Here is a 12,305-nt window from a genome sequence, read left to right as displayed (position 1 = left end):
AAAAAAAAAAAAAAAAAAGCCGTGATCGCGATCTGCGGCGACAATTCGGCGGAAGGTCCTTCGCTCTGAGCGGGAGTGAGGGACCATCCTCCGAATTGCCGCCGAATAGCTGGACCTGCCGCCCCTCTCCGGAGTGGCCGCCCCAAGCACCTGCTTGCCAAGCTGGTGCCTGGAGCCGGCCCTGATTCTAGAAAACAAAATTGCAATGCCATAGGTGTGCAAAGTTAGTTAAGTAGAATAGTCAGTATTCAGTTTCATCTGATGCTTTTGTTCCAGTTATGACATAAAGCAGGAATAGTAAAATCCCATTATAACAATTATACTAGTTTTATATTCTATTCCTGAAGACTTGATTATATTCTTTTGCTTTCTAGAATGTTATGGCATCTTGTAATTTTGAAAAATATTTAAGTAAGAAGTTTGAATAAAAATAAAACTTTTTAATTTTATAAGTTTCTTTTAAATTGCCCATCAACACGGTAGGTAAGTTCAAGACAAAAAAAAAAAAGTTTGAATTACAGTTAAAAATAAGAATCTGTAACTTCAGTGGATATGCCTTAAAATTTTGTTTAAAAAAAATCATAAAGCTAGGAAATTGAATTTCACATATGTATTTTTACAGGGTATCGTTAACAGGGTATTCCCTGTGGGATCTAGTGTTTTAAGTTCTTAAAATTGTTAAATCTTGGCATAATTGCACTTGGGGTACATTTGATGTTTAAATTAAGGATTCTTGTTAAACTGGTAGATAATCCTTGATTAACAAGATGATTATGTATTTATGCTTAATCTCACAAGTGTCGTAACAGGCTTGACCATTTAAATTTTAAACTTTAGTGATTTGCCCTGAATCTTGACATTATTATATAGTGCCTACCTTTGTTACGTGTGCTAAAGGCAGTCAAGGCAATATGGTCCCAGCCCTTAAGGGCTAGTCTTCCAAGCAGACAACCTGCAGACAAAAGTAGGGAAGGGATTTAACAAAAGCAAGATGATAAATGCAGTTGTTTGGCACATGTCTGGTTCTTTGCAAGGAGATGGGATAGGTCAGGTGTTACTTATTGAATAGACATTTCTTTGAGGGGAGCATTAAGGTTGTTAGGGCTCTTGGAAGAAGTATGTTATGAGGAGGAAGTGTGGAGGGTGTGATAGACTGGCCAAGGAAGGATTACAGGCTAAAGGAGAGCATAAGAATCTGTTTCTTTAAGATTATAAATTCCCAATTACTATTTTTTGTGTGTTTGCATATGGGCAGACGTAAAGATGGATAGAACAAGTGCCTGCAGGTTCTTTAAGCTCATGTCATGATGGTTTAAAAACATAACGTGTATTTCATGAGAAAAAAAAACTGTTTGAATTCTGATATTATTGAGTATCTGAAAAGCCACTGAGGTGCTGAAATTTCTATATCTCAAGTTTAATGGTAGTTACCTATTACTGTAGAAGAGGCTTTGCTTATTTCTTTGGCAGTGGTATAACTTGTAGCAAGCCAGTTTTTCTATTTTGTAAATGGAGGGTGAGGAATTTTGTCATCTACGTACAATGCTTAGGAATAAGGTAGATTCTGTGTTTTCTGTGGTGTATACAGGTAGAGAAATGGAGGTAGAGGTACAGTTAAAGGGAGACCTTAATTTTGAATTTCCATGCTCCCAAATTGTAAGTGTAATCGTAACTTTAAATTTGTTGACTTCAGTGGCTGATGGTTTGTTTTAAACAGAGTTCCTTCAAGAGATTTATCTCAAAAGTTAGTTATCTCTGTTTTACACTTAAAATTTAGGTCAACCTAACTAAGTTGCTCAGGGGTGTGGAAAAATCCCACCTCTGAGTGATGTAGCTAGATGACGTAACCTCTGGTGTAGATGCTGCCAGGTCGATAGAAGAATGTTTCTGTCAACCCAGCTACCCTCAGTCGGCGAGGTTATGATGTTGTGCTCAGGATACCCAGGACTGTAAGCCATTGTTACCATTTTGCCTTAGCAAGAATGAGAGCTTCGCTGCTGGTGATGGGACCCCACTGCTCCTGTCTCCTTTGCCTCACACAGACTGCTTAGAGACCTTCGCTCATGTAGATACCACCATGCAGTTTATTTACAGCATTTCACTCCTTCACTTTCTACACACTTTGTGCCATCACAGTATTTAGTGTTATGCGATTTTACTGTCCCTTCTAAAAAGGGGGTTGGGGGGAGGGAAGGTGTCTCTTCCTAGAACACTCGCTTTTGTCAGGCCCCACTAGTTCCCCCATCCCCCCTTCCTTCTTGTACTCTTTCATCCAGTCTCCTTGTTAATGGGCTAAGTAGCTTCGTAGCTACCCAGCTGCAATGGGATCTGGTAATCTGATCGTCCCTGAGGGGGCCTAATTGGTTAAACAGTGACCAGGTGCTGTCTCAGTTGCTGATTCCTAACACTCTGTCATACTCGTGCTAAGCTGTGTGTCACTTCCCTGGCTCACTAGCCTGTCTGGTTTGCCAGCAAAGTCTTCAAAACTGTCTCCATCTAAACCTTGCCTTACACGTAACAATCAGTGTTCCCCAGAGACATCTCTCTGCAGTGTCCAGTCCCTCTGGCTGGACACTCTCAGAAATTATTACGGTCACTTCCCTAATAGGCAATGACAGGGCAAAAGACAGGGCACACATCAGTCTGGTAGGTTAGCTGAAGACTCATGCTTCACTTAAATACACAGCACTGAGATGATTTTTAATAAAACAAGAATTAGTTTATTAGCAAAGAAAGGAGATGTAAGTGATACTAAGTAAGAATAAAAGAGAGAGGTATGGTTACAAATAAAACAAAACAGGCTTTCTAGTGACTTAAAACTTAATTTTAACAAGTTACAATCTTTGCCTAAGCAGCTTTCTTACTTACATCAAGTTACCAGCATCACTAGCCCACCAGAGTATGGGATCCAGCTTTCACAGGGTGCTGTTCCCTAAGTTGCCTAAGTGATGGATGCCAAAATGGCTTTTAGTTTCTGCTTATATTTCCCAAAATGTTTTGTCCCCAGAGTCAGGATGACTTCCTACTGTTCTTCCCTTCCTGTAGACTTCCCATTTTTCTGCCGATTCATATGTAAATGGGACTTCCATTGTTTTGGTTCCATAATGTTTAATTTACATAGGAGGGAAGGTAGCTATCTACCTGTCTCCAGTCTGGGAGAAAACCTGTTTCTCCCTTTGGTTGCAAATTTTGAAATATAGTATCAGTGAGTAACCATAATTCCTCATATAGTTAATACATACATTTTACAGTGATATTAATCACCAGTGTGTGACAGGCTTACATAAAAGATCTTACTCAATACACTTTTATAGTAGAATTTTATTGTGTACAATCAGTTGCTTATTCTTTGGGGTTCAGACCCCCTATTCTCCTTTTGGGGTGTCTGGACCATGATTGTCATAGAGGTGCATTCCTTCACTGGTGGGAAAACCCCTTCCATCGGTGTAGGCTGTGTCTAAACTATGGAGTTATGGTGGGATAGTTTTGGCACCATAGCTCTGCCGGTGTAGTCCCCTTATGTAGACAAACCCCCATGTTTCTAATTTTAACAAATTTAACAAAAGTTTTTGTGTTAGAATTTCTTTAGGCTTCTTAACTATTTTAATCAAATAATTGCTCTCTGATGTGGATTTATTCAAGAGTAACAATGGCTTCTACTTTCCTTCTCTCCCTCCTCCTTCACTGTCTTGCCAATTTACTCCTTCCAATCAAACACAAAACTTTTCAGCAATGTTTTCTGCTCACCACTCTTCCTCCAATGTGGCTTTCTCACTCACCTCCTCCAGTACCAGACCAAACTGCATGCAATCCCGCCACCCCCTCCCATCCTGGCATATGAAGAGGCTTACTCCAGTTTTGAGGTCTTGGGAAGTCATGGTCTGGATTTTATAGGGCTGTGCAGGGATTATAATATTCACGTGGTGACCTATGCAGGTTTAACAAATAGTGCAAAAATGGTATGTAATTAGACTATTAACTAGAGGTGGTCAGAACAGAAAAGACAAATTCATAAAAAAAAAAATTCATTTCCATTTTATATCAGTGTTGTTTTCATCAATTTTCAAACCAGCTCTGCTATTAATTCAGGAAACTCATCAAGTAGTCACTTACCAGCGCTCATTGAGGCCAATCAAATAAAAGAAACTTGAAGTTTCTAAACTAAGCTTCTTCGAAGTTGATTAACGCCCCCACCTTGAAAAATCAGAAGACATTCCAATAATTAAAATCGATTTGTTAACACTAGTATTTCCAAAATGATTTTTATTCAGTTTGCCTTTTTAAAAAAAACTATGCAATAATTTTACTGTATCATCAGATCACATGTGGAAAACTTCAGACAGACTGATTTAGTTTAGGCTAAATTTAATATTGGTGGATGTGTGTCAAAATTGGACTTACTGTGCAAAGGATGGCTTCCAGTCTAATTATGGGGATACTGGCATCTCTACAGCAGTACAGATTTTCCAGTTATTTTCCTATTGTTTAATGTGTTGACATATATTTTAGGTTCGGTCTGGTGCAAATGTTCTGATTTGTGGGCCAAACGGATGTGGGAAGAGTTCACTTTTCCGTGTTCTTGGCGAGGTAAAGACATACTAAAATGAAATTTATCATTTTAAAAAACACAAAACCCCTCACCCTAATTTCTTAAGAGAAATTTTCTCTTGATGACTTTTGTTTTCTTGTTGCAGTTGTGGCCTCTGTTTGGTGGATGTCTAACCAAGCCTGAGAGAGGAAAGCTTTTCTATGTTCCTCAGGTAAAGCAAAGTACCATAGTAATTGATATTTGTATTTTTTGTTACCTCTTTATTTGATGAGTGTTACATATGTCTGTAATGATGTACTAATCATTTGCAATTTAATCCCAGAGACCATATATGACGCTAGGAACCCTCAGAGACCAAGTAATATATCCAGATACCGTAGAAGACCAGAGGAAGAAGGGGATAGCTGACCAGGTAAAAAAGACATTCTCCTCAATAACCATTATTTGCAGCCATTACTTTTCTTGATTCTTTGTAGTGTGGGATTATTTGTACTTTAAATTTGTTAAATGATAGAGAAACCCAAGTCTGTTTCTCCCCATATAGATCCGAACAGGAAATGTTGATGGAACCATGGCTTCTCTACAACTCTTTGCTTTGGGAGACTTCATAGCATTTTGGTTTTTCTCTTAAGTCACCCTTTCCATTCTTGAACCTGATTGGCTGTAAAATAAAGGTTCACCAAACCAAAGGTCATCAGTGGTGGCTTTAAATGTGCCACACTAATGGGCTGCTACTTCCGCCATTTATCACATAGTCTGTAATATTACCTGCCAGCAGATGTCAAGGATGTCATCTGTCTGTTAATGACAGTTTCACTGTTCATTTAAACTTGTTCTGAAGTATCATTCATTTTTTAACTATATTGGTATAGCAAGTAAGAACATTAGATTTGTTTACATTTTGAAATGTTATTTTGGTACCAATATCTTGGGTGATAGTGATTTTAATACTTTATAGTATTATAGTATACTATACTAATCTGAGAAGTTATTGCAACATGAAGTATGTTTAGGTTTATCTGTAAGCATTATTGTTTTGCTAAAAGGTGCTGAAGGAGTACTTGGATAATGTCCAGTTGGGTCAAATCCTGGAACGTGAAGGTGGCTGGGATAGTGTTCAAGACTGGATGGATGTGCTCAGCGGAGGAGAAAAACAGAGGATGGCAGTGCGTCTCTATCTTATACGTACTTGAAAAATACTGTAAATTAGTATAACTAATCTGAAATGTTGATGATATCTAGTTAGTAAATTTTTCTACTGCATTATTCTTTAAAGAAAAAATTTAAGGTTTTTATAATCTTAGAGCTCATGAAAATAACAAATTACTACAGGTAGGCATTATTATTTTCACATTGTAATATAGATTTCTGAATGCTTTCTTATCAGATCAACATATTCTCTTCTATTATGTAAGCAGATGATGTAAAATATTGATTTCTTTCCCTTGGAAAGTATACAAAGAATACTATACAATATTCAAATTTCAGTGAGGTTCAGTAAATGATGGTTAAAAAAATTCTTTCCCCTTTTAATTTTCAGTCAATAATTTCTGGTTAAAACTTCTAAGACTACAGTATTAGTTATGATTGTTGAGAAAACTTGACTTTCTGCTAACAGCATTGATCATTATTTATGTAGATATTTTGGCATTCATCCTTTTTCCTCTAGCAAAAATCAAGACAGAATGATGGTGTGGCAGTACATACACAACGTTTCTGGGTTAATAAGTAACCACATAATTGTGGAAAGCTGCTTATATGTTACACATACACCTAAGATTATATTGTATGATAAACTATTACCATTTTTTAAATTAAGTATTCATATTGACTGTGACCTGTCTAATTGTCTGCTAGAAGACAAACTGACAGGACAGCAAAGGAAATTTTCATTGCACACTGGCTGTAACTCACTGTGCTTCAGTATTACTCAAGTCTCTGATTATTGCATGGTAATGTACATATTACTGTATCTGCTGAACACTTAGGAGTAATGGGATGAAATCAGACTATGTCTTTAAATTTCAAATGTTTTATCTCCATTTTTAGTTGTAAACTTAAATAGCTTCATAGTTTTCATTTATGCCTTTTGGGGGAGAGAGGTAATGGCAGCACAAAAACTGAAGTTTGAGCAGTTGTGTAAATATTTCAAACCATTTGTTAAAATGTTTGTTATATTTCCAATAGATTACAGTAGTTTCATCTCTTAAATGCTCATTTAGACAATAGGTTATGCTATTATAAAGATGAAGAAACTTGCATTGTCCTTGTTCTCTCTATTCACAAATGGTGTATTGTTTTGCATTCCAGATGGCAAGGTTATTTTATCATAAACCTCAGTTTGCAATTCTGGATGAATGTACAAGTGCTGTTAGCGTTGATGTAGAAGGCTACATTTACAGTCATTGCCGGAAAGTAAGTTAGTTTTGTTTCTGTTTTTTCTAGATAAAGAAAGAAGGCTGAGATACATTTAAATTGCTCTTTGTGAATGTAATTTCTAATTTGGAAAATGTCAACTTGACGGATTGGTAAAACTGGACTTCAGCAACAATATTAGACATGATAATATTAAATTTCCAAAAACTTGATTAAAATGTGAAATGGAATCCAGATAACACCCAAAACAATCTTATTCTTTCCTTATGGAAAATAACCCTTCTCAGCAAGGCTGACAAAACAAAAGGACTTGTAAGTGAACCTGTTTTGGAGATAGGAGCCAGCAACGCTAGGAGAACTTTCAAAAAAGTAAATGAAAAGGGAGTATTTAAAAAAGCATGATGTTTTAACTTCTTTTCTATTCCCCATCCTCCCCCAGAATTCTCAAAAAAAAATAAAATTCTACCCTCATATGAGATGTGGTAGGAGAAATATCAAGGGGGTTGATTTCTTTTTGGGGAAGGGGAGAAGGGTTTGAAAATAGAGATTATAATGGGAAACTTGCTTTAAATTTAACTATGGAGCAGTGATGTCCTTGGAAAGGAAACAGAAACTCTACAGGTACTGAAACCTTTATCCTAATCTCTCTGGGAGCAGGAGCAGGCCCTAAGATACTTTTATAGTAGTAATTTTGATGCTGGATGGGCTCTGTGTGAAAGAGCATCAGTTATAGGGGGGAGGGATAGCTCAGTGGTTTGAGCATTGGCCTGCTAAACCCAGGGTTGTGAGTTCAATCTTTGAGGGGGCCATTTAGGGATCTGGGGCAAAAATCTGTCTGGGGATTGGTCCTGCTTTGAGCAGGGGGGTTGGACTAGATGACCTCCTGAGGTCCCTTACAACCCTGATATTCTATGATTCTTCTATTTCATATATCTGTTAGTCTTAAAGGTGCCACAGGACTCTGTGTTGCTTTCTATTTCATTGTTTAAGTACATTTACCATTTGGATGCCAGGTTGTACTGCTTTCTATTTTGAGGATTTACCATTGCAAAGTGGCTGATAATGCATCCCTCTGGAAAATCAAACCCCTTGTCAGTTGTCTCTTACAGAAGGTTAAAAAACAAATAGTATGATTATTATCACTTTCATTTCTGTTTGTTTTAATCATTAACCATTTACAACTTAACCATTCAGTACAGTTGCAACTGTTGCTTACAGGTGATTTTAAAGGTGAATTTTTCGTTGTATTTAAGAAGCACTTTAAGTTCTTAAATCATTAACATCATACACTTTAGTTAGCAATCAAATGTATTTAAAAACAAAATATTTGGAAATAATTTCCTCTTTTACTTACCTGCTAGGGCTCAAGTTCAGGAATTTGTCTTTTCTGTAAGAGCCTATGATATTGCTAACATCTGTGCACAGGCAGTGAACTTTTTAGCCTGACATTTTCAGCTCCTGCAGGAAAAACAGAACATTTAAATCAGTAGGTTTAAAAAACCAAACCTAAAACCTCTTTTGTTTTTCCTCTAAAATGTGCAATATTGAGGCTACACACACATAGTATAAATGATTTAAGGCCTTAAAGCTTTTCTATTTATTAGTATGAGCTTTTAGTTTCATCTTTTAAAATGTTACCAAGTGTGAGGGATTGAGAAAATTAGTTGAATTTGTCTTATGGGTGAAGTTTTACTTAATGTTTGTATTCTCTTCTTACTATAGGTTGGCATCACTCTCTTCACTGTCTCTCACAGAAAGTCCCTCTGGAAACACCACGATGTATGTCATTTTTATTTTTGTTGATGATTATGTATTTAGCCTTTTTGTGGGTATTAAATGAACTTTGAGTTTTTAGTTGCATTCAGATGTCTTGCCTTCCAACCAGACACACTCTTTTCAAAAAATAGTATCATAGATTATATTTTCATAGTCCAACAGCAGTATTTGAAGGATTCACAAAAAAGCTGTTATGAAAATCTAAGAAACTGACAGTTCTAAATTTGTCTGTTCTGAAGGGTTATCCATATAAAATATTCAAAGTTAGTGTTTCTTCATCTGTGGACACTGATTAAAAGAGCCTGTAGCTAAACAATCCTGTAAAACTTTTCTTACGAAAGTGCTAATGCACATGTTTATAAAGGGCCTTTGTGCAATGCAAGATGTATTTTTAATTGTGGGGCTACTCCTTGTTTACTCTATAACTAAGTAAATTTTGTTATTGGTGGGAATTTAAATTTTGTGTGAGCGCTGAGGTATAATGAAGAGAACACGTCTATAAGTATAAAAAATAAATCTGATATAGTTGAAATATACATGGCTTTTATAATCCTATAAAATAGTTTTGGCAAATGTTTCCCGTTCCAGTTACAATAAGATATGATTACCCCCTAGAGGGGGGTGTAGGTAGTGGAGCGTAAAATCTGTGGATATTTTCAGGTAGGGATTGGGGAATTCAATGTTCATGAAGATATTTGGGAAAAGGAATGTTAAACATTGTAAACATGTAAAACTATGATACAAGGTATTCCTTTTCTCTCCTAAATTCTTTCTCATAATTTCATCTGTTATCATAGTCCTGAAGTGGATAAAATAAGGATTGTAATAAATAATAATTGAAGAAATAATTTTAATCTTAGAAAATATATAAAATTTGAAGCTCTGTGGGGATACTCCTTTGCTAATTTCTGTCCCGCAGCACCAGCCAAATCTTAAATCAATATTCATTTAACAAGGGCCTGATTTTCAAAAAGCACATGCCTAGTTTGTGTATGCAAAAATGCAGTCAATTGTCTAAGTCAACATTTCTTGGTCAAGGTATAGTCAAGGTCCAGACTCCAGAGAAAATAATAAAAAAACCCAATAATAATGACGATGATAATAAGTAAATAAAAAGATGTTGGGGTCCATTCAAAAGTGTCTGGTGGTCCAGGTTTGGCCCACGGTCCACCTATTAACTACCCCGATGTATACCATTTCACACCTAATTTATGCACACATTTCTGCAATTCAGGTATTGGTGTAAGTGGCTCACTATGTGTAAAAATACCAGATTTGTACACAGAATTATAATTATGCATGCAAATTAGGCATCTGTCACAACAAACCAAATCCCAGTGATGAGCAATATGACCAACTAGCAGAAGATAGAGACAGAACATATCCAAAAAAATCATACAATGTTATTCCTCAAAGGCAATTGAATTGGCTAAGCATTGCAGTAGGAGATCATCCTCTGACCAGTTGATTTAGGGTTTTAGATTTTGTCCTTTAACAAATTATTTGCTTATACAATTTATTATGATAAAAAAAGCTAATATAAAATATTTTTTATATTTTAGTTGATGATGTAAATTTTTTCATTCCACAGTTTTACCTGCACATGGATGGTAGAGGAAATTACGAGTTCAAGAAGATAACTGAAGACACAGTTGAATTTGGATCTTAAAATCCATAAAGCTGCAACTACTACAGAGACTGATAATTACAGAGAACATGTAGAAAGGAAAAGTACATAGCAAGATAAAACTACTTGGCTTGTTTTTAAACAAATTAACTAGGTATAGGATAATCCAAAGCAAGCTATTAAGCATTTATTATTATGTAGGATATTGCTAATTGTGTATATGTTGGTTTAATTATTAATATGTACTAAGAATGTCCTTATTCTTGTGGTTAAAAACCTGCCTAAATTAAATTGGGCTTAAATCAATATAACCTGATTCATCTGGGATGTAAACTATTTGAAGTCAGCTGATTTGACTTTTATGGACCTTTCTTTCCTTCAGTGAAGAACTCTGTTAAAATTAGGGTTATTACCTCTCCTGTTTCTGGCAACAATTCTGGATTTTCACTATCTAGTCTATGCATACTTCTGAATTATCTCACATGATGCAGGATATCCTCCCCTTTTCATAGCTATAACCTACTATCCTGTACAGTGCCAGACCTGGGTAGAGGCCAAGCTTTGTGATAGGTGTTGTATGTGCACCATTTATGGTGCAGGATGGACTGAATCCAAGATGGCAGGAGCCTAATTCCCTCTGCTATTAAAGAGATTAGACCTGATCCACTGTGGATCCATAGGCCTTTTCAGCCTGTCTGTCCACAGTTCTCCTGTGCTTCTCACTGTCTCCCATTCTTCCCCCATTCAACAAAAGCAATGCTGAACTGTTTTCTCCTCCTCCCCCAGAAAAGGGAGTGGAACCAAATGGGGAGATTTGGGAAGAAATTGAGATGGAAGGGAACTGAAAGAAAAAATAATAGTAGTGAAAATGGTATTCTGTATTTCAGGGGTCAGGGTCCCTGAATATTTTTCATTTGGAGTTGCGTAGACACACATGACAGCCCTGGGAAGTTGAGAAGTATGATTTTAGTTCCCACAGCAATGGTGGAGGAGGGAGAATTATTAAAGGACCTATCTGCCTATTGAAGTCATAGGAGCTTTGCCACTGACATTAATGGGATCAAGAATTGGGCCCAAAGTGTATCCTTCTAAAACACTTAGCATGCCTCCTTGAAAGCAACATTTTGTTGCTCAGTAGCAGACTTCCAATTGTCCTCTTTGCTCCCATTCTTGGGATGTGTGGTGGTGGTCTTCCATCAGAGTCCTCCTTTGTCCCTCTTGTTAAAATAGGATGTACCCTGTCCAGCTGCTGTATAGGTTTGGGTTTTAAGAGGGAGTGATGATGATGGTAGCCTCTGTTTTGCTATCCACTTTTTTTTATGTGATGTCTGGGATGCCACATCTCAAAATTCATCAAAATTTGACTCCACATCCTGAGGGTTTTTAGGCAATTTTAATGTAAATTAGTAAATCATACGACAATGGTCCTCAAACAGTGGGCCATGGAGTGCTGGTTCTTTTATTACAACTGCCAAATCTCATTAAAAGACAGCTAAAAATACATTAAATACTTTCCTAATATTACTTTTCCATGTAAACAATTACTGTAGTTGCCACATGATTTTAAGTGATCACAAATGCAAAAAGAGATGGTTTGTGTGATCAGGAATGGGAGGCTGGTGGTCCATGAGACTGTGTACACTATGAAAACATTTAAAAATCCCTGCCATACACTGATGTTCTTCTGGTGGCTTTGTAGTGTTGCACACATGATGTAACATAGGAATGCACTACATGAAGACATGCACTAAATACACAATAAATGTGATCTCTGTACATCTTTTATCAAGGTTTTCTTTTTTTATAATCAATATACACTTGGGTGTATATCTTCCTCTTAGTGACTAATTCAGCTCTGTGAATACTGAATACCATCTTTCGTATTAAGATTGTTACTTATTATTTTCCCCTTTTATCTTGAAACTTGAAAACTTGAGGTTATTACACTTCTTGCCCATACCACTCACAATTAAAATA

At 36.4% G+C, this 12,305-nt stretch overlaps 1 protein-coding gene across 1 annotated transcript in view; it reads left to right on the top strand.

Annotated features, from left to right (window-relative positions):
- Window positions 1-12,104, top strand: part of LOC112119088 (ATP-binding cassette sub-family D member 3) — a 65,042-nt gene extending 52,938 nt beyond the window's left edge. The window contains exons 14-20 of the mRNA XM_026655766.1: window positions 4,510-4,587; window positions 4,695-4,760; window positions 4,872-4,961; window positions 5,596-5,715; window positions 6,860-6,964; window positions 8,648-8,704; window positions 10,293-12,104. Of these exons, the coding sequence (XP_026511551.1) occupies window positions 4,510-4,587; window positions 4,695-4,760; window positions 4,872-4,961; window positions 5,596-5,715; window positions 6,860-6,964; window positions 8,648-8,704; window positions 10,293-10,370 (594 nt within the window). The 3' untranslated portion in view covers window positions 10,371-12,104. The remainder of the gene's footprint in view (window positions 1-4,509; window positions 4,588-4,694; window positions 4,761-4,871; window positions 4,962-5,595; window positions 5,716-6,859; window positions 6,965-8,647; window positions 8,705-10,292) is intronic.
- The last annotated feature ends 201 nt before the right edge of the window (window positions 12,105-12,305 follow it).

Source organism: Terrapene carolina, unplaced genomic scaffold, assembly GCF_002925995.2.
Source record: "Terrapene carolina triunguis isolate 2854851 unplaced genomic scaffold, T_m_triunguis-2.0 Scaffold211, whole genome shotgun sequence".
In the NCBI taxonomy this organism is placed as follows: domain Eukaryota; kingdom Metazoa; phylum Chordata; order Testudines; family Emydidae; genus Terrapene; species Terrapene triunguis.
This window is presented reverse-complemented; position numbering and strand designations above follow the sequence as displayed.